We start from the raw sequence: 22,391 nt of genomic DNA, 5'->3' as shown, positions 1-22,391 counted from the left end.
ACTGTACATAGATTTCCAGAATTTATTCTGTATAACTGAAACTTTCTACCTTTCAACCAACATCTCTCCATTTTCCCCACAACCCAACCCCTGGAAACTACCATTCTACTGCGTTCATGAGTTTGACTTTTGTAGATGCCACATATATGTGAGATCATGCAGTATTTGCCTTTCTGTGTCTTGCTTATCACACTTAGCATAATATCCTCCAGGTTCATCCTTGTTGTCTCAAATGGCAGGATTTCCTTTTTTAAGGCTGAATAATATCCCATTGTGTGTATATGTAAATTTGTCACATTTCCTTTACCCATTCATCTGTTGGCAGACATTTAGGTTTTTGCCATTGCCTGGCAAACAGTTATTCAAAATCATGTGCCTAAACTTAATGCCTGGTACAGGATGCAAACTCAATACATATTGAGCTAAAATGCAAGAAAGAATCGACCACGTCTGCAGAAGAGTTCATTGTGGTAGGCTCTATGAGCCTATGCAGTGTTTCCTGGAAACTCGCTGAAAGCCAGGGAAGAGAGTTCATGGTTCACCTGCCATTTTGCAAAAGGGTACCCGGACTTTTTTGAGAAATCAAAGAATCATTTAATTAGAAGTAAACTTTTCCTTAAATTTGTAAAAATCAATGCCAAAAAGCATTGAGCCCAAGGACTTGACAAAAGGTGATGTCTGGAGAAGGAAGTTATATTGGTTAACTAATTGCCATAATAATGCTTAATAAACAACCACAAAACCCAAGTAACATACAGCAATAAGCATTTGCTTCTGGCTCAGGAGTTTGTGGATTGCCTAGAGCAGCTTTGCTTCATTCCACAGTGGCTGAAGTGATTGTGGGTTGGCTGGGGTGGCTCTGCTCCACATTTCTCATTTTACCTCTGTGGTTGGAGGTCAAGCTGGTGAGGGCAGAGGCCCAAGAGAACATAATCAACTTCACCTACAAGTGTTCCACTCTAGAGTGATCACTCAGCCCAAACAAATTCCGTGGCCAAACTTACTGTCAAGAGTAGGGAAAGATACTTCTCCCATTGGGGTGAGAAGTTACAAGGGAATAGTCTGGGGTCCAGGGAGGGGTGAATTGGAACCAAAATTTCAATCTTTCAAAGCAGGAAAAAGCTACAATGTTTCGGAAAGAAAAAATCTCTAGCTGTTGATTGTCTTTCAAACAAAATCTACAGATGGAGTTTGAAAATATTTCTATTGGAGTCAAGCTTTCAATGCTGCATAAATGTTAGTGGTTCTGGTACTCCTAAGGGTACTGGTAAAGCTGCTAACTTTGGGGTCACACAGGCAGGTTATGAAATGTCAAAGTGCACTGAGGCATTGTGCAGGAGGCGCGGCTGGTCCTCAGGGCCCACTCACTTGCCTTTTCAGAGCTACTTTCTTTATGGCCTTCTCAACTCTTCGTCAACTGTCAGCAAATTTTTAATCAAATGCTAGCTGAAAATGAAAGTTTGCCCTTTTGGAGTGTGTCACATGGTAATAGAATCTTAGAAGCCTAAGAAGCCTTCAGGGATGAATCTATAATGATGGGGGGGCAGGTGGCCTGACCATTAAGTTGATGATTTTTCCTCCAAAGTTGAGAGCATCTTACAGGGTTTAGAGCATTTCTCCACATTACAGGGAATTCCACTGGCAATATCATGTGCTTCAACTTACTACATTATTTTACATGTTCTTCACGGCAATCTTCAGACATAGGCAGGAAACTAAGACTCAGAGAAAATGACTTCACACAGTAAATGGCAAGAGTGGGTCTAGAATCCAAGTCATCTGGAATTAAGTTCATTTTTTAATTATGTAGGTTGTGGCAGGTCATTTTAAAACGTTCTTTACTATGCATCTACCCCTGCCCCTCTCTCCATCCTCTGTCTCTCTCTGTTGCTGTCTCTGTCTGTCTGTCTCTGTCTGTCTGTCTGTCTGGTACACACTCCTTCTTTTCTTTCCTCCACTTTTCATTTTTGCTTTTTTATCATCTTGGTGGCGTGGCCCCATTTCCTTCTGACACATTAGTTAGCGATCCCATTATCCTGAAAGAGGAGTAGGGTGTCTTTTCCCCTTGAGCTACTGTTTAATGTTTCAGCCTTCTTTATCCTGAGCTCACTGTGATGGCTGGACTCCTTTATAATAGACTCAGAGCTTTTGCTCCAGCCTCAGCCCAAATACATTAAATAATTAACTTCCATAACTCTCCTTTGTGTGTCTTATCTGTGCATCACCCAAAATAGCTGGTGGCATTTCCTCTGCATAAATAGAAAGCGGAAAGGTCAATTGGCATTTGTGAAACATATATATTTTTTACAAAGCAGAAAGCTAGCAGGGTCCCTTTATTCCCTTATCCCTGTGACTGTTTCATAACAAGCACCTTCCTAGTTCTCTAATTCCTCAGCCAATTTCCACTCGTCGTCTTGCAATTTGGTTAGTGATTAATACTCACTCTGGTGTGTGTGTGTTTGTGGCGTATGTGTGTGTGTGTGTGTGTGTGTGTGTGTGTGTGTGTGTGTTACATGCTATTGAGTCATCTCTGACTCATGGTGACCCTAAGAATGAGTGATGTCCCTGATGCTCTGTCCTCAACAGCTCGGCCCAGCTCGCTCCTGTGGACTCATGCCTATGGCTTCTTTTAAGGGAGTCAGTTCATCTCATATTTGGTCTTCCTCTTTTCCTGCTGGCTTCTATTTTTCTCAGCACTACTGTCTTTTCCAAAGAACCCTATTTCTCATGATGTGCCTGAAGTAGGGCAGCTTCAGTTTTGTCATCTTTATCGTCAGTGATGTTTCGGGCTTAGTTTGCTCTAGGATCTACTGGTTCATCTTTCTGGTAGTCCAGGGGATCCGGAGCGCTCTCCTCCAATATCACATTTCAAATAAATCTTTTTTTTTTTTTTCTATTAGCCTTCGTCACTGTCCAACTCTTGTATTCGTAAATAGTAATTGGGAATACGAAGATGTGGATGATCTCCGCCTTGGTCTCTAATGACACATCTTTGCTCTTGATGAGCTTTCTTAATTCTACATAATTCAATGAATTTGCTAATTTAATGTAAGGAGATAGCAGAGAACAATGAAAACAAAAAAAAAACAACAATTTTTTGGTAGAGATCTCTACCAAAAAATTCAAGAAATAAAAAGGAAATTCAAAACTAGACTAGGAATGTTGAACAACCAATAAAGAAACACATTATCTGCCCAGGAGAAAAGAAAAGGCAGGTGGAGACAGTACACTCAAAATCCATACAAAAGAGACAAAAGAGTGACAGATGCCTTTGTTCTTTTTTCCTCCCCTGCTCCTCACCCTCTGGTAACCACTGGTCTATTGTCCATGTCCATTAGTCTCTATTTGTTTGTCATGTTTATTTGTTGCTTTTAGGTTTATATCCCCACAAATAAGTGATATCATGTGGTTTTCGATCTTTCCTGTTGGGCTTATTTCGCTTAGCATGATTATCTTGAGGTCCATCCATGTTGTCACAAACAGCAGTATTTCATCTCTTCTTATAGCTAAGTAATATTCCATCGTATATAATAAGAAGATTCCTATGAGCAAGAACCTATAATTCTAGAAACTGAAGTGAAAGTATTGGGAAGAAATAAATCAGCAGAAGTAGGTAGGATACTGACAGAATTACTTCAAACCACCTTGGAGTCAAGATTAACACTGAGTGTGGCAGAGGGAGAAAGCGTTTTCCCACTGGTAATATTGAAAAGGTATTTTCTCCTTGTCATCTTAAATCTTGTGCCGCTGCCCCCAGTGAATCAAATGAAAGGTAAACATGAGTGAGTTTCTTTTATAAGGCATGGAGCTGTGATCCAAATGGCATTTCCTCCTACCTCCCCTTTTTTTAAAAGCCTGATTTGATGTAGAGCACAAAGTCCCAGGAGGATGTGATTTTAAGTCTGCACCTGTCTTCCTAGACATTGTAGGGGATTGGAATATGCCATCCAAAATATGCCACATTGGCATAAGGATTATCTGGAGCTGAAAGTAATTAAGAAACAGCAGATGTTGGAAGAGCTCTGTCTTCCCCCTTTATACCTAAAAGCATACATTTCCCGTGAGAAAAGTGCCCTCCGTGGGCCAGGAAGAGGAAAATGTTCTTATCACTGGAGATGGGGTGTCAATGAGAGATGGATCTATACAAACAAAACTATTAAAATAACACTTATCTTCTATTAGTTTCCCCATATATCTCCTAGTCACTTTCCCAGTTTAACTTCCCCCCAACCCCACCCCTACACACTAAGAGCTCAGATTCCTTGTCTTGTCACTTCTCCACAAATTTATCCCTCTTTTGTCAATAGCATATAAATTCTCAAGCCTGACTGCTTCTTTGACCTTTTCACTTCTTTCTAGAAAGCCCCCTGTCCCCATGCCACATGAAAATAGTAATATTAAATAAACCCTGTATGCTTTTTCTCCTGTTAATCCGTCTTTTGACAGTTCAATTTGTAGGCCCTAGCCACAGAACCTAAGAGGGTAGAGGAAGTCTTATTTCCCTTTATGACACCTTCTTAAACCCTGGACAGTATCTTTAAACGTGTGTAGGTTCAGGAAGCCACTCAAGCAAGTCTAGTATAGCTCCTCAGTTGAAAACCCACATGCACAGTAGTTAAGATCGTGGGCGCTGGAATCAGACAGACTTGGGGTGAAATCTCAGCTCAGCTCCTTATAGCTGTGTGACTAACCAGGTTACTTAAGCTGAGAATCCTCAGCTGTAAAATGGGGTAATACCTCTCCCTCTCCCCACCACCCTTGATAGGAAAAGCTAAAATAGGTGATTTATTTTGTAACCAGGAAAAATATATTTATTAAATAGAATAAGTCTTCAATATGCTATGTACAAGTCTAGGGAATAAATCATAGGAGAGAATTACTTTTTGGATTTTTTACCCAGGTCCTTATACACAGGTACTTCTTGCTTATTAGCTATGGAAGAGCAAAAGTGGACCAAAAACAGGTCACCCGAGATGGGTATGTCTGACTCCTAGGCAGCAGCTCAGTGTGTCAGAGGCCAGTGTCCCAACAACTTTCAAGAGCAGGCTGGCCACAGTCCATGGAGAGCCAGAGCAGTCAGGCACAGAGTCTGTCCTCCAAGTGCAAATGGTAAAGAGCAGATGGCTTCTCCAGAGCCATCCTCAGGGTGATCCAACCCCAGTGGAAGCCCTGAGGGTATGCTTGTGGGAATGCTTTTCAGGGAGCCAAACTTGATCCATAAGCTTATCTCAGAGTATAGACCCAATACTGACTGGCCTATGACTCTGAGTATAGGCAGAACTGTATGTTTGCTTCTCTCTAAATTCCTTTTCATAAGAAACTGAAAGTAAAGATAGTAGCTCCAGCTATGTACCCATTTCCTATAATACAGTCCAGCTTACGTGTTGAACGGATTTACACAGAAAGGTGTCCCCTTGAACTTGTTTGCTTTTGACACTTGTTTGTGCTGGTTCTGGAGTATGGGCCCTTCTCCCTTTGTGATCAGCAATTGCTCCTCAAAGTAAAGGAGCTGATCAACTTCAAAACAGTCGCTGGCACGAGGCACCACTTTTTCTAGAGATGCACGGATCTCTGCTTCGCTGGCATTCTGTCGCCGTGCTCCCTTGAGGTAATCATAGACCACCTCGAACACTTCCGCTCCCAGCTTCTGCATGGCTGACCTGCCAGACAAGGTGGAAAAGGTAAACAAGAGTTATCCATTGAAGTCACCTTCAAAAAAATGTATTTTTAAATCATTAATTACACAAATCACATTGTAACCCTGGGATTTAGGGGGAAAAAAAGGAAAAAAATAATACGTGATGTCTCTACCTTGAACAATTCAACAATATTCAACAAATACTTCTCGAATGTCTATTATGTGTCAGAAACCCTTCCAGGGACTGAAATACAGCATTTAACAGGTTAGGCAAACTCCTGGCCTCATGAAGCTTCACCTTCTAGGGTAGAGAACAAACAGATAAATTTACAAATAGTTTCATCATAAAATGTCAGGCAATGCTAAGTGTGCTAAGTGCAGTGAAGAACAAGCCAGCAGGGTGAGAGGCAGAGAAAGGTGAGGGGCAGGGAATCCTCTCTCTGGGGTGTCATCCGAGCAGAGACCCACATGAAGTGAGGCCAATACTGAGGAGAAAGAGAATTGGGCTACACATGTCATTGAAATATCGAGAAAACTAGTGTGACTGGAGTTAGGAAAAAATGAGGGTGGGAGAGAGGACAGTGAGACATGATATCAAATAAATAATAATAAGAAGAATAAAATAATAATGAGGGGGGAAGTAATTGTTTTATTAACCATGGACACTTTTCTCTGCACTTAACCTTTACAACAGCTCTATGATGGCTTGTTTTGAAATTTCTACTTTCCAGATGAAGAAACAAACTGAGGCTTAAAGGGTAAGGTAATTTGGCCACGTTCCCACCAAGAGCAGCATTCACTTTTCTGTGTCGGCCTCCAGTCCTTATCCATATGTAGCCATAATCAGTGCATAGTATAATCGTATTGCCATACCTAGTGTTTTTATTATGCTTCTGTTTTCCTGTTTCTAGCTAGGGTCACAGACTGAAGGCCTATGAGCGATACTATTCCCATGACAGATTTTGTTTGCTCAGCACCATGTTTATTTTTTTTCTGGTTTATTATTATTTTCAGCATTTTAATATAATGTCTTTAGGCAGGGCCTGCACTCTGCACTCTCTCACTCCGTATCTTATACTAGGCTGCTTCTCGCATTTCCTCTACCTGCCTGACTCCAGGGCACTCGAGTTTTATGAATTTTGATACAGGGTTCGAAATTTATGTGCCAACATTTACATAATCATCCCTCCACCAAACAGTTAGCCTTTTTCACTGTAACATTCACTGCGTGAATGTCTTCGGGAACACAGCTTTCTCATTTAGGGGAATACTTCCTGGCATCGTTTCTGGGAGTGGGGGTATTTACATGCGTGTGTTCACTCTGTGGGAACTCACGAATGTGCTTATGATTTCTGCACTTTTCTGTATCTATGTCGAGCTCGATTAGAAGATAAAAAATTGTGTGAGAAGGGAATTATTAGGTCAAAAGGTATAAGTATTTTTATGACTTTAACCTTGAAAAAATGCTTCTTTATTCTTCATTTCAATGGACTGGGTGAAAAAAAAAAGATTAGAGTTCAGAGGTTTTTTTGTTTTGTTTTTGTTTTCAGAATTTTTAAAACATTACTGCCAGATGGTAATGATGGTATATTAACAATAACATGGAAAGCATTAATCACAGACTCTTTCATACATTTTTTAAGCTTTTATTGTACAATACTATTCATTCTCGTAACCTCTAGGACACAGGATCTCTGTTAGGTTTTGTGGCAGATAAAAAGAAGAATAAGTAATTGATCCTGCTCTGGTTCAGAGGTTAGGAATTATAATGCAAACTATATACATGTTAACTTTTAACTAACATGTTCATAGTAATTCAGAGCTTGCAAGATACTTTCACATTCATTTTCTCACATCATCCTTGTGAAGTAGGCAATTCAGTGAACATTTATCTTCATTTTACAGATAAGAATAAGTAGGCCCACTTTTCAAAACCCATACAGCTAGCTGGTGATGGAGCTTAAACTCACACACGGGGCTGGGAATTTCGGGTGCTAGAGAGCTCGCAGCCCTAGGGCCCCACGTCATCCAGCTTGAGTCCGTTCCCCACCTTCGGCCAAGAGATTACCAGGACCAATTCTAGCACGCCCCGCATCCTCACTCACCTCAGTCACGCCACCTTAACTACTTGCGTAGCACTTGGAACTCTCTGGTAATTTTCTTCTATTTTTTGTGTATATTCGTTTCTCTCTCCCATTCCCCTAATGAACATGTAAGTTCCGTGAAGGAGGGACTCAGCGACTAGAATAGGACCAGGCACACAGAAAGTGCTCAGGAAATATTTACAGAATGAGGGACTTAAACAGCCATTAAGTATCATTAGAAAAGTATAGAGTGCTATGAAAGTTTACAGCTGGGAAAATCTGAGGACACCCGTCGGGGAGGAAAAGGCACCATCTAACGTGGGCCATGACAGCTGGAGGGGAACCCGGTGGCAGCCAACAGTGGGAGCCTGGGAAAGCAGCCAGTCAGTTTGGCAGGTGAATAGGACGCACGAGGAAGAGGGTGAGAACCAGATGAACGTAACATTAAAGAAAACTTAGCATTTGACTAGTCATATCACCCACTGATGATAAAGAAGCTCACAGTGTCCCCTGAAACCATAATAACTAACAGTTTTTGAGCTTCATATGTCGGGCTCTATTCTGGGCATCTCCTCATACCATCCCATTAAATCTTCATAACAACAATGGCTAGATACTGTTATTTCCATTTTACAGATGAGAAAAGCGAGCTATAAGAGGGTGTTAACTTGCTATTGCCACATAGTTTTTAAGTGGTGGAGCTGTGATATAAATTCCAGTAGCTTTATTCCAGGACTTATTCTTTTTATCATGATGGATTCAGAGAGACTGGAGTTGAATCTTGGCTCTACCCTTCACTGACTGTGTATTGGGCCAATTACTTAACGTCTCTGAGCCTTGAATGTTCATATTTGCAGACTGTGACACACACACACACACACACACACACACACACACACACACACACACACACACACACACACCTTAGCAGAGTACCTGTCAGCTACCAGGCACTTAAAAGCCATTGTTTTACTATCATGCACATTATTGTTGCTTTTCCACTAGTGAATTGCACAATAATCCTATTTTAGTTTAGGAAAACAAAACAAAAAAACCTCTAAACTCTAATCTTTTTTTTTCACCCAGTCCATTGAAATGAAGAATAAAGAAGCATTTTTTCAAGGTTAAAGTCATAAAAATACTTATACCTTTTGACCTAATAATTCCCTTCTCACACAATTTTTTATCTTCTAATCGAGCTCGACATAGATACAGAAAAGTGCAGAAATCATAAGCACATTCGTGAGTTCCCACAGAGTGAACACACGCATGTAAATACCCCCACTCCCAGAAACGATGCCAGGAAGTATTCCCCTAAATGAGAAAGCTGTGTTCCCGAAGACATTCACGCAGTGAATGTTACAGTGAAAAAGGCTAACTGTTTGGTGGAGGGATGATTATGTAAATGTTGGCACATAAATTTTGAACCGTATATCAAAATTCATAAAAGCATCAGGCAACTTTTTAGTTTTGCTTCCTGTTAATAAGCTATTTTAAATATTTTTATCTTCTCTGACTGAATTTTTTTTAAAAAAACCAAACAAATGATACAGGAAGGCCACTGACACGGTAGGAGTTAAAAAAAAAGTCATTTCATAGAAATAATCCTGAAAACCTAGTTTAGCAGAAAGCATTAAGAGAACACATAGATTATTCTTCAGGCATAGTTTAAGGAAGCTTTGAAAATAATTTTATAGGATATAAGAAATCCCTGCACATCAAATATGTATGAGCCACTGCAGAAATAGAAGGGTGCCATGTATTTTCTCTTTAATACTGCTGTCTTAATAATCATTCAGTGCTAACAGGTATCAGGAATCTTTACTGAGGATGAATTCTGTGCCCCTTCTCTCCATGCCTAATATTTCAAATGGCTGTCTCTGGATCTGGGGGACAAAGACAGAACAGAGCTCTCTACAGATCTGTACTCTTTACAGATCTCTACAGAAACTGCACTGTCGATGCTGGGGCAACACGTGGCTGCCTCAGATGGGACATGGGACTGTCAGGCCCTCTTCTGTAAGTGGCCCTTGCCTTCTGCTCCGTCCACCCTGGGCAGCAGAATCTTGAGTGCAACTATTTGTTGGGTACCGTTAAAGCTAACCATTCCAGTAAGGGTTATCTTATTTGTGAACTAAACACTCTCTATTGTTCATAATCAGTAGATGTAGATGGATAAACTCACTGACCAAAACCAAAATCTATCTAGATATTGTTTACAAGAGTCATGCCTAAAACATAGGACATTGAATGGTTGAAAGTAACCAAACAAACAAGAGACATGCCAAGCAAATCATAAACAAAAGAAATTTGGAGGTAGCTGTATTGATATGAGACAAATAGGTTTTAAGAAAAAAACATTATTAGGATAAAGAATGCCACTAGATAATAAAAACCGTTTGATTCACCAGGAAGAAATAAAAATCCTAAACTAGTGTACTTCTAACAAAGTAGAATCAAAGGGCATAAAACACTACAGAGAGAAATTGTCAGATATGTCTTCATAATGCGGGATTTCAATACCTTGTTCAGTTATGGATAGGTGAATATTTGAAAAAATTAGTAGTGATATAGAAACTCTGAATACACTTAAAAAACTAAACTTAATAGATGCATATAGAACCCTCTCATTTCCCGATGATTAGAACTCACATCCTTCCCAGACTCTCATGTAACATTTACAAAAACTGACCATGTACTAGACACCAATTCAAGTCTCAATACATTTCAAGTAATTAATTTTATACAAAATCTAGTTATACTAGACCACAGTATAAATGATAGAAATCTGTAACTAAAATATGGATGAAACGTTACCATGTTTGTAAATTTATTTATTCCAAATAAATTATGGGTCAATGAAGAAATCAGGCATGTTATTTATAAACAGACTTGTTTTAAGCCAAAAGAGAAGTGATAGGGCTCAAGCATTGTAATACTGCAGTGTAAATTTATTCCGACACTTGGAAAACTTGCTGTAATAATTCTGCAATGAATATTTTAGGAATCATAAAATAGAAAATTCTACTTAAAGGGACACTCTTGCTGTTACCTAAGATTTGAGAAGAAAGGGGAATGCTCCCTGTGCTTTTCGAATTAAAGAAAGGGTTCTAAGTTTGCTTTTTCAAAGAGAGGGAGGGGAGGAGAGATGGGAGAGGTAGTCAGGAACCACTCCTTCAGTCAGGTGGGTATCTCAAATTAAAAAACTTACATTTTCAAATGAAGAGAACTTATATTTTCTTTTTTTTGGAGGGGGGAGGGTGAGATTAACATTTATTTTATATATTTTTAATTTCATTAAATTTATTGGGGTGACATTGGTTAATAAGATTATATAGGTTTCAAGTGTACAATTCTATACTATCTCATCTGTATATTGCTTTGTGTGTTCACCACCCAAAGTCAATTCTCTTTCTGTCACCATGTATTCGAACCTCTTTACCCTTTTCTAACCCATCCTCACCCCCTTTCCCCTCTGGTAACCACTATACTGTTGTCTGTGCCTATGAGTTTTTGTTTGTCTTCTTCATTTGTGGCTTTTAGTTTTATATCCCACATATGAGGGAAATCATAGGAAGAACTTATATTTTCATTCTTTTTCATTTATTTCTTCCTATGTTCCATCCCCCTTATCAATTTTATCCTTGTATTCAAAAGTCTTTCAATTGTTTAAGGGTTCCTACATATCCTCTTAGTCCAGGTGTTTCATTTATGGGCCAGTGCTCTTCAGGCTGGATCGTGGTCCTGCTCCAGGCAGACACCTGGTGGAGGAGGAAGCCTCCCCAGGGTTCCCAAGAAGCTCCAGCTGCCTGGAGCAAATCCCCAATGTGTTTGGCTGACTCCCCAGCTGAAAAACTCCATTAAACCATAAGAGAGCACTTTCTCTCTCCCCTGCCTATTAACTCCAAATTCAGTCTCTCATCCTCCAAATCCTTTTACTGACCTTTTCTTCTGTGTACTTTTTATTTGCAAACAATATATTTTATCACACGTATTTATTTGCCCATCAATTGTTGACTGCTCTGTGTGTCTTCTAATTACCTAACTCTCGTAGGGCCTCTAAAGAAGAGGACTGTGTCTGTTTAGTTCTCTATAAGGATGTCATATAAAAATGTCTTTACATTTTAAATATTATTTTAATTTTGAAACAATCTCATCTTTACAGAAAACTTATAGTTATAGCACAAAGAACTCTTGTTTCCCTGAGCCTTTTGAGAATGAGTTGTTGACCTGATGTCTCTTTCCCCTCATATTTTGTGTTTATTTTCTACAAATAAAGATATCCTCTCCATAACCACAAAGCAGACATCAAAATCAGGAAATTAATATTGATACATTACTATCACCTAATTCTCTAATCCATTCAAGTTTCCCTAATTGTCCAATAATTCCCCTTAAAATGAAATGATCCAGGTCAAAATAATCCTGTGTTGCATTTATTGGTCATGTCTCTTTAGCTCCTTCAATGACCTTGACACTTTCAAAGGTTTGAAGCAAGTTATTTTGTAGAATGTCCCTCAATTTGCACTGCCCTTGCCTATGGGAGTTAACAACTCCCACCTTCCAGCTAGCCCTCCTTTAATTAGCCTGAAGACAGGAGTAGAGCCTCCCCCATTATTAGAGAACTGCAACTAACCACATCAAGAAGACTCTCCTTTCTCTTGGGTCCAAAAAATGTCCTAGTAATAACAGTAGTATCTTGTCACTTTCAGGTGTCAGGTTCATGATTCTTCCCCCCAGCTTTGTCCCTACTCTACTGTAAGAAATAAGGAGTCTTCTTATTTATTACATCACAGCTTGTGATGTAAGTTTCCAGAGGCTCGGGAAAGAATGCCCTGAGCATTCTACCTACTTGATATCTCCTCTGGAGTGTCTGCTAGGCATCTTATAGTTATCATGCTCAATTGAATTTTTGATCTTCCCTCTAAAATATTCTAACACTGCAGCTTTCCCCATTTATGTTCATGTTAGCTCCTGCCTTCCAATTGCTCAGGCCAAAAGCCTTTGAGTCATCATCCTTGATTCCTCTCTTTCTTCATACTCCCGTAATCCGGTGTCTCTCATCATCAGACGAGTTAGTAAATCCTACCAGCTCCATTTTCAGAATGTATTCAGGATCCCAACACTTCTCACCGTTTCTACCACTGCCACCCTGCCTGGTCCAGGTTACCACTATACCTGTGCAAATCTTCACTTCTTTAAAATTACGTTTTCTCATCTCTTTCTCCTTGCTTCAAACTGGCCTTGGGCTCACTTGTTTCTTTTCCTTCCTTATCCTTCTGCATACTGCACTACCACTCCCTTAACCATTAAGCCATAGTCAGCATCAAACAGTTTTAGGAACAAAGCCTTGGGTCTGTTGACCATAGAAAATGTTTAGGTCAAACTGAAAATAACATCTTGCAGTTCTACACTCATGAAGGCTAAATGACTGCACTGCATCCCCTCAAAACCAGACAGAAGGAGGCCATGACTGACATCAGGACCTGCTGCAATGATCAGCTGCCTCCTACTCAAGCCCGGACCAATGAGCAGAGCCCACGACCCCAACTCCTTTAGCTACCATGACTAATGAGTTTTTTCCCTGTATAATCTATTCCCTAGAGGGCATCAGGGAGCCAGGTCTTTGAGCGCAAGCTCAACTGTGTTTCCAGGCTTGTTGCCATTCACTTCCTTAAATAAACCTCCGCCTTCCTTGCTGCAAACTCCTGTCCTGTCTCCTTTGGCCTTGGCGCGTGCTATCCAAACAAACGCCTTGAGTTCGGTAACACCATGTCCTCTTACCTGATTCTTGTAACAGCTTCTCAGTATCCTGCTTCTGCCCTCATTCTCCTACAGTCTATTGTCAGTTCAGTGATCAGAGTGAGCCAGATGCCTTCCTCCCCTACTCAAAACCCTCTACTGGCCTTCCCGTCTCACTCAGAGTGAAATCAAGGTCCTTTCACTGGCTACAATATCCTGAGCGATCTTCCCACCATACCTCTACAAACGCACCTTTACCTCCCTCCCCTCACTCACTTCATTCCAGCTACACTGACCCCCTTAATCTTCCTCAGACACGCCGGCACATCCTACCCCAGGGCCTCTGCATTTGCTGTCCCCTCTGATGAGAATGTTCTTTCTCCAGATACACATATGCCTCTCTCCCTCCTCTGCTTCAAGTCTTTGCCCTCAGGTCATATTTTCAGAGAGACCTACTCTGACCACTCTCTTTACAACCAGGGTGGAACCTTTACCCCGCTCTGCACCTTCCATCTTCCCTGCTTCATATTATCTTCTTCGCACTTGTTACTTTCTAGCATTCTCTACTTTTCCTTAATATTTTATGATTTGTCAATCACTCCATTGGAATATATAAGGTCCATAGACCAGAGGTTATTTTCACTCTTTTTTGTCCCACCGCCTGGGACAGTGTCTGGCGCATAGCAAGTACAAAATAAATACTTGGTGGATGGATGTATACATACCTCGAAAGCCAAATAAAAAATAAATATGGTAATGTCACACAATTTTATTTAAAAATACATGTGCTTGTTCCAAGAATTAGCACACGGTGAAATTACAACCTAATTTTGCTAAGTACAGGATCACTTTTGTGATTTTTAGTTATCGTTCTTCAAGATGAAGCTCCAGTCAAGTGTCATTCTCAGTATTTTTTAAAAATATGAAACGCTTCATGAATTTGAGTGTCATCCTTGCACAGAGGCCATGCTAATCTTCTCTGCACCTTTTCAATTTTAGTATATGCGCTGCTGAAGGAGGCGCCTCACAGTTCTTATGATGTTTTCGTCCCTATGCCAAATGGATTGGCTTTATGAGGCCTATACGATCATCTTCGGATAAAAATGATCTCTCGTATTTCTCTGACTGGGAAGAAACCAGCTTTATTTTATTTTATTTTATTTTATTTTTCTAATATTCTATGTGGACCATGTTCCTGCTGTCCTCTTTCGTCCTCTCACAACTGGGGCCATCTGGAGAGCAACCGAAATCTCCCAAAGCTGCCAAAAGCCCTCGCTGGCCTGCCGCATGCGTGAGGCCTTGGAGAAGGGGACTCCAGAGGCCCGCAGTGCCCCAGAGAGAGTGAGCAGCCCCGACAGTGCTGCTGAGCAGATGTCACCGTGTCCAGTGAGAGTTAAATAAGAGAGAGAGAAGCACTGGAGGGGATTTTAGCCTCCTGTCCTAAATAACATTTTAGCTTAACAGCTGAAAATGTTTAACGCATTCTCCTCCTAGAAAAATAATGGGCAACTTCTCTTCAGGGAGAAGGAGAAGGAATGAGTTTCTACCAGTGCTGATGGGTCATCAAGTTTATAAGCTCCCTTATCTCTATCACCATAGAAAAAGAAAGACAATTATCTCCCTTGCCTTAGAGCTGATTTGCCTCACAAACCATTTCTCTGCCCAGTAAAATTTCCCCAGTAATAGCTACATATATGTTTTTGTTTCTAGATTAATTAACCACTTAAGGAGTGTATAACTGTAAGCAAAAGGACTTTTTTGTTCAGGTCTGCTCCCCGACTCAACGTGGAGCCCAGTGTGGACAGAAGACCTTTCTTAGCCATCTCTGCGTCCGGCACAGTCCTGGCACAAACAACACCTAAGCACGTTTTTAATGAGCACTTAGTAAATTTCCAAGTTTGGGGGAGGTAGCCATAAGCCTCTGACCTCACAGAACTCATGTTAGACGATATTAAATAAGTAAACACACAAATAAGGTAATTTTAGATTTTTGTCAATGCTACAAAAAATAAATAGATAAAACAGGGAAATGGAAGATGGAGAGCAGGGGTGCCAAGAAGAAGGTTTGGACCCCCTAGTGAGGATGGAGGTAGAAAAGATGTTTTAGAAGATTTAGTACTGGAGTCTACGGCCATGCCACCCTGAACGTGCCGGATTCCGTCTGATCTCGGAAGCTAATCAGGGTTGGGCCCGGTTAGTACTTGGATGGGAGACCACCTAGGAAGACCAGATGCTGTACGTGTAAAAGAAAAAAAAAGAAAAAAAAAGATTTGGTACTGGCCCCATTTGACAGCCAGGCCCTGTCATTTGAACGTGCTTTCCCATCTTCTTGACAGGCCCTAATGCAGAGGAAGGTAGGCCTGCCTCTGACGCTGTGGGATGCGGCTACACTACAAAGGAAGGCCGGCACACGTCTTAAAGATTGAAGCTGGGAGCCAAGCTAACAAACTGTTAAATAAAATATGATCTACCTTCTTACCTTGAAAAATTAATTTTATAAAGACCTGGAAGGCCAGGTTTGCATTCAGGCTTCTCAGATTCCTCAGAGTTCTGCATTGGAATATGGCAGAGCTGGGTGAGCCAGCCCCTGGACTCCTATCCCTAGCTGTTAGCCTGTCCCCTTCTCTTCCCAGCCTGGCTCCACTTCCCACTATGAGGGGGTTTTTGCACATATGTTTGATACCTCAGCCCCTATGTCCAAGATCCACCCATGCCTATGCCTTTTGCAAATAGCCACCCCAAGCCTGCCCTCCGACCCCAGACTTAGAGGTGTGCTAACCAGCAGCACAGACCACCCATGGGAGGAGGGACCTACGGCAGAAACACATCAACTCTGGAAATGGGCGTGGGGCCGTTTGGGCAGAGAATTGCCGGTCCCAGGTACCAGGGGACGGTCTAACCAGGTAACATGGAGACGTAGGCTCTGGGTATGCAAATCCCCTTGTCTGCATGGACTTTGTGCTCCATGCTCCAAGGGGAGGGACGTGGCTGGAGGATGACTAAAGTGGAGCCCTCTACAGCACAGGCCCAGTGCGCCCCTACTTGGCTGGGGCCTATGGATGGAACTGGAGGAGGGAGGATACTTTTGCTAATTTAACAAAGGAAGGACTCTCTGAGGGATAGGGATAAGAATGACATTTGAATGGAGACTTGAATGGTAAAGATGAGACATCCATGCCAGGATCTGGGAGAAGACCACTCTCAACTGAGGGAAGAGGAGATGCCCAGGCGCTATAAGCTCTGTATAAAAGAAAGGAAGACTGGGGCATTTGGGGCCTAATTCAGGGGAGAAGAATGATAGGAGATGAGGGCAGATGAATAGGCAGGGGCAGGGACCTTAAAGGCCACGGTAAGATGTCCCGACTTGATCCTGGGTGCAAGGGGAGGCCTTTGGAGGATTCACATGACCTGAGCCCTGTTATAATGAGATCACTGTAGGTGATGTGTGAAATGATGAATAAAGAGGAGTCAACATCAAAAACAAATCAACAGAAGCACCACTCAAAATGCTTCAGTGCCCTTTATATAAGGATCTTTGTGATTAATTCTTCTCCAAATTTTAGGACCAAGAAAAACTCAGCTCTCTTACTGAGCTGGTTTCCGTAACTCATAGGGTTTCTCCTCTCTTCTAGGCCACCTGGAAGCTCAGGGCTAAGTTCGTGCTTATTTGTGGAGTAAACTGTTCATTTATGAATCTGGCATCCAGTCTCAATTTTATATCTCACTACTCACATATGTTTTCATGAACTTTTTTCCAAACAGCATAAATTATAAGTAAATAACAATAGTAATTACATAAATAAGTAGTTGCAATTCAAGAGCCTGGTATTGCACCAGCAGTTCCTTTGGCAATGTGCACGCATTGTGTTCTTGTTGGTCTGGTTTTGTTTATTTGGTGTCTTATAAGTTGGGGACAGGTAGCAAGAAGATTCTAAATGTACGGTAGCCTTTGCTATTAAAAAATTATAGCAACTTGCCGAGAGTCTCTGTTTCTAATCTTTACAGGCAAGCATGTGCAATGTCTTTTCATGGCACCCCCAACTTTATCATAAGGATGTCATGAAATATTTTAAGATATACAAAAAAAGTATAACACACAATACAACGAACCTCACATATGGAACTCCCAGTTTAAGGATTCCAGCAGTAGTAAATACAGCTGACCCTCCAGAATCCCTCCCACCCCGCAAATCACAACCCCCTCCCAGTCTCCAGAGGTAACCAGTATTCTGAACACTATTCTGGTGTTTTATCATCACCAAGCATTTTAAAAATAATTTTACTATATACATAAATATATATCCCTCAAAAACAAGTAGAACTGTTACCACCTTAAGTAAATGGTATTATACTTAGTTTTTCACTTGACATTTTTGTTCAAAATTGTTGACATATATCCCCTTTGTCTCTATAGCTCGTTGATTTTTCACTGTGTTTTATTTATTTCATCACTATTTCTCCTGCTTGAGTACATTTCAGGTTGTTTCTATCTCTCCCTAACCCCGCGCCCACTTTTACTAATAAAGGTGTTGTGAATATTCTTGCAGACTTCTCCTTGGATTCAATGTATCTTAAACTACGAAACATTAACACGCGTGGAAAACTGAGCTTTTCAAACACAGGTTTATTATTTTCAGATCGATTTATCATCACTCATCTTAGATCTTTTGTAATGGCTTCGAGATGGATATTTTATAAGAACAGACAATCCATAAAGGATAGAATGACTTAAAAATCAGAATTATGAAATTTTTGAAGAGTCATGTTAAGTACCAAAAAGTCATCTAATCAAATGCCTTCATTTTATAGACCAGGAAACTGATTCCAGAATGGGGAAGGGGCTTGCCCAGTGGTGAGCTCTGGACTACAGAGAGTGCATCCTTCACTGGGCCTCCGTGTGATGGACACAGATATGAAATAAATATAAAATAAATCAATCCCCTTGCTTTTCCTTCCGTTCACTAAGCTCATTAAATGATGTATCATGAAATGTGGGCCACTTGATGAAGTCCTTCCTTGCTGAATTACCACTGCGCTTCCTTTGATTGATTCAAACCACATTTTTCACTTTTCAACAGTCAATTTCACCCCCAGCTTTGCTGAGTAGAAGCAAAGATCGGAAGATAAAACAGACATCCTAATCAAACACAATAAGAATTATTGAATTCATACAAGAAAATGAAATCATAAAAGGAAAAGAAATTAGAACATGAAAATGTTTGGAAGAATTTCTCAGAGTAAGGATGAGTTCTTATGATTGGGAACTATGGGTTTCCTCGGAGAAGAGTAAATTTTAGAAGCTACCTTCCATTTGGTGAGTTTCTACAGGGATTCCCTTCCTGGTTGAGTCCTCTTCTCAATTAGGCCTCATTCTTGCCTGCAACCCTTGGCCTACTATTAGAGGTCATCAAGAGGATGGTACTGCCAGTTGACCTAGGAACTGGACCTGATGGATCAAAAGTTCCTCACCCACTCCCCATGCTTAGAATGTACTCTCTCCCCACTGTTCCCACAATAGGAGCCATTTTTAAGGACACAACCTTGAGAGAGTAAGGTGTTGTTGCTACCATCTGGATGATGTATGTAACTGAATGCAGTTAAGACCTCTACATAAACTTTTAAGATTTGGCAGATGGGTGTGCAAAACTATTCACCTTGTGGCCGACTAAGTAAGACAAGCTTCATAAGCAAGTTCCCTTGCTCATCAAAACTGCCACCTACCAATCTGAAGTGGTCTGCCTCTCTCTTCGGTCTTTCCTTACCCTCCATGTACAGGGGCCAGTTTCATATTTCACCCAGGAAGCTCCTGAGATTGTGAACCAACACCCGGGTGAACCAGATTTCACCCAGGAAGCTCCTCAGATTGTGAGCTCAACACCTTGCTGAGCCCAGTTCAGCAAAAATGCCTCCACCCTTTATACCTAACAAGTTCTGCTTAGTAATTTTCCATCCACTGACCCCCTCATTCTGCCCTTTAGCTATAAATCCCGAGCTGCCATTGTTGTATTTAGAGCTGAGTTCAATATCTCTCCCTTATTGCAGTAGTCTTGAATAAAGTCTTCCATGCCTGTTTAATTCTGTCTGGCAATTTTTCTTGGACAGATTCGCCTCTCAATGCCAGACTGTCACTGGGTCCCATATTACAAACTGCCCATAATTAGAACAGCCGTGTCTTGGTTAACCTGAGATAGTTTCAGTACACGCCTGACACAGGAACATAAGCACTAATATTGTCTCCTTCCACCGTCAAAAGTATTGTGGTTTGGCCAATAAATTATATGGTCACCTGCACACGATGTAAAATTTACTAACTAGACACCCTCAACGACAAGAGGACCTGTTTGACTTTAAAAATGGTGCTACAGCAATTACAAAGGACAAAAGAGAGCAGACTCATTAAATGAGAACACTTTTTAGTCCTGACTCCTGAGGCATTGTTACACCTGCTTTATATTATTTTATGTCCAAATTAAAGTGTTCCTCCATAAATAAAAAATGATTATTTTCATCACTTCATCTCTCAAGCATGTTCACACATTGCCTTTATTATACCTCTACTTTGATCACTGCAGATGAGTCTGTCACAGCACTTTTACCGGGAATGTGACATGTATTCCAGAGCAAGAGGGAGGGAGAGAGAGAGACAGAGACCAGAAAGCCAATGTGGAAAAACAGAAGAGATTGGGGAATCAATACTGCATTCTCTGGTGAAACTGAATTAAAGGACTGAAATGAATTTGCAAAACAATAATTGAACCTGACACCAGCTCTTGACAGGTGGGGACAAATCAAGACTGAGCTGTGCCTTTACCTGGGGCACAGGGCAGGGCAGGAGGGATCCCCCTAAAGCCTTTCATCAGAAACGCTGGGTGTCTTAATTGTCCTCTATCCCGAAGCCAAAGGAGAACATCCCTCATCAAGGTGTGGTTGGCTGAGTGGCTTTGAGCAGTGAGTTTGTTAGCTACTTCCACTTAACTTGAAAATATCTACAAGAGGCCCTTACCCCGCAGAGTTGTCCCAGTCTCATGGAATGAGATGACAGCTTCTGACTCATTCAGCAGGATCTCAAGCAAGGGCGATGGTTGCAGTGGGGGGTGGAGGGTGGAAGGAAAAGGGTTGTATCAGACAATCTTCAAGTTTTCTCCTACCAGAAAGTCTGGGATTCTGCCCTCCAGTGGACTCTCAACATGGATTCGTTATTCCCATTTTATAGGTAGGAAGAGTCAAATGAGGAGAGAGCAAAATCTCTGAAGGGGAGCTGGATGGAGCATCTTGTCTTCAGCACTCAGTGTGGACCAGACAGTCGATTTAGGAAAAAAGGAACCAGGGCCATCAGAAGGGTGCTCTACTAAAACCTTGCCACTCAGTATGATCCTGGCACTGCAGAATCACATCATGTGGGTGCTGGTTAGAAATGCAGAATCTCAGACCCCCACCCCAGATTTACTAAATCAGAATCTGCTTTTAACAAGACCCCTAGTGATTTACGTGCACTCTAGAGTTTGAGAAATACTGGCTGGAGTTGTGGGTTACACTGTAAATAGCAAGACTCTAAAAAAAACTATGAATTCATTTAAAATTATGAATTAGCTTTTCACAGAGAATTCTGATGCTTTTATGGGATCAGGCCAGCTTTCCAAGCTCTGAAGCATCGTCTCCCATACCAGAATCCTCTACCAAATTATTAAATTTACTTTTTTACAATATGAGCTTAAATCTGATAAGAGTAATAGAAAAGGGATCTCCATCAATTTCAAGCTGAAGCTCAAGCTTCCCTGCTCTATCTCCCTCTCCCTCCTTCCCTCTCCCCCACTCCCTCTCCTCCCCCCTTTCTCTCTTTTTTTTCTCCTGGGTCTCTGGTACACAGATTTGTATTAATAATAATCTTGGATTCACAATACACTCTTAGCATTTTGTTTGTATTCAGAGGAGGACACTAGCCTTGTTTGGGTGGAGATTATAAATTATAGTTTGTTTAGTAGTTTGCTGAGTTTGCTTGTCCGTGCTTGCTCCTGAATCCTAATTCTGCATCAGCTACAAGTTTCTTTGCTTAAATAAGCAGGGAATCTCTTTCCCTTCAATTTGGGAAATACTTTATTCCAATTTTATCTCACCAATGATCTGACTAGAAAGTGATAACCAAGCATAACCTGTGTTAATAATTTTTCTCTTCTTTTCTTTGTAGGTGCGGCAGATATTGTAGAAGTCATTTGGTGTGAAATGAAGTTTCAGTTAGGTCTGATATAGGGTGTACTTGGGATTTCCTTGCAAAGAAACAGAATGAATTCAATCCCTGGTTTTAGTTTAACCATATGAAACTGCCACTTTTACAAGTTTAACAAATGTCAAATATTGGCAATTTCTTTTAGTCAACCTTATTAGAATGTTTCAGTTTAGAATTTTTTTTTTTACCTTATATTTATTCTCCACTTCAATTTGAGTCATACAATCTGATATGAGTTGTCCATGACCCAAGTATTTTGGTTATATTTGTTTGTTTATTTGTTTGTTTTATGGTGACATTGGTTAACGAAATCCAATAAGTTTCAGCTATACACTTTAACAGTAAGGCATATATACACTGTGTGTTCACCTCCCACAGTTAGATTTCTTTCTGTCACTGTATATTTGACCCCCTTTACCCCATCTACCTCCTCCTCACCCTCTGGTAACCACTAGTCTATTGTCCATGTCCACGGGTCTCTGTTTGTTTGTTCTGTTCATTTGTTGCTTTTAGGAGTCTAGAATTTTTTGACCTAAGAAATATTAAGAGAGTTGAAAGTGCTATTTGTAGAGGCTGGGTTGTTCCTTCTCCTTGGAAAATGTCTTTTTGGAAGTCGAGCAAATGCTCTGAAGTCCACATAACCTTTCTATAGAATAGAATCTTTCTATTCTAAGCAGCCAGAGAGAAATGGGGTATTCGAAGG

At 40.8% G+C, this 22,391-nt stretch overlaps 1 protein-coding gene, 1 non-coding gene and 1 pseudogene across 6 annotated transcripts in view; 1 reads left to right on the top strand and 2 right to left on the bottom strand.

Annotated features, from left to right (window-relative positions):
- Window positions 1-4,784: 4,784 nt before the first annotated feature.
- The window catches only part of NEK11 (NIMA related kinase 11), a 200,801-nt gene continuing 183,194 nt past the window's right edge, over window positions 4,785-22,391 (bottom strand). For 2 of the 5 annotated variants that reach the window (XM_039837120.1, XM_039837121.1), the window contains exon 16: window positions 5,378-5,660. In XM_039837120.1, coding sequence (XP_039693054.1) covers window positions 5,378-5,660 — 283 coding nt within the window. Of the gene's footprint in view, window positions 5,661-22,391 lie in introns of all 5 variants that reach the window. The other 3 variants (XM_039837126.1, XM_039837129.1, XM_039837119.1) reach the window with 2 other exon arrangements.
- Window positions 14,381-14,487, bottom strand: LOC120582669 (U6 spliceosomal RNA). The gene has a single exon (XR_005647608.1). It is a non-coding gene; the product is annotated as a U6 spliceosomal RNA (small nuclear RNA).
- LOC120582500 (uncharacterized) lies at window positions 15,588-15,706 on the top strand (annotated as a pseudogene).

The sequence above is a fragment of the Pteropus medius genome, unplaced genomic scaffold (genome assembly GCF_902729225.1).
Source record: "Pteropus medius unplaced genomic scaffold, Ma_sr-lr_union100, whole genome shotgun sequence".
NCBI lineage: Eukaryota > Metazoa > Chordata > Mammalia > Chiroptera > Pteropodidae > Pteropus > Pteropus medius.
This window is presented reverse-complemented; position numbering and strand designations above follow the sequence as displayed.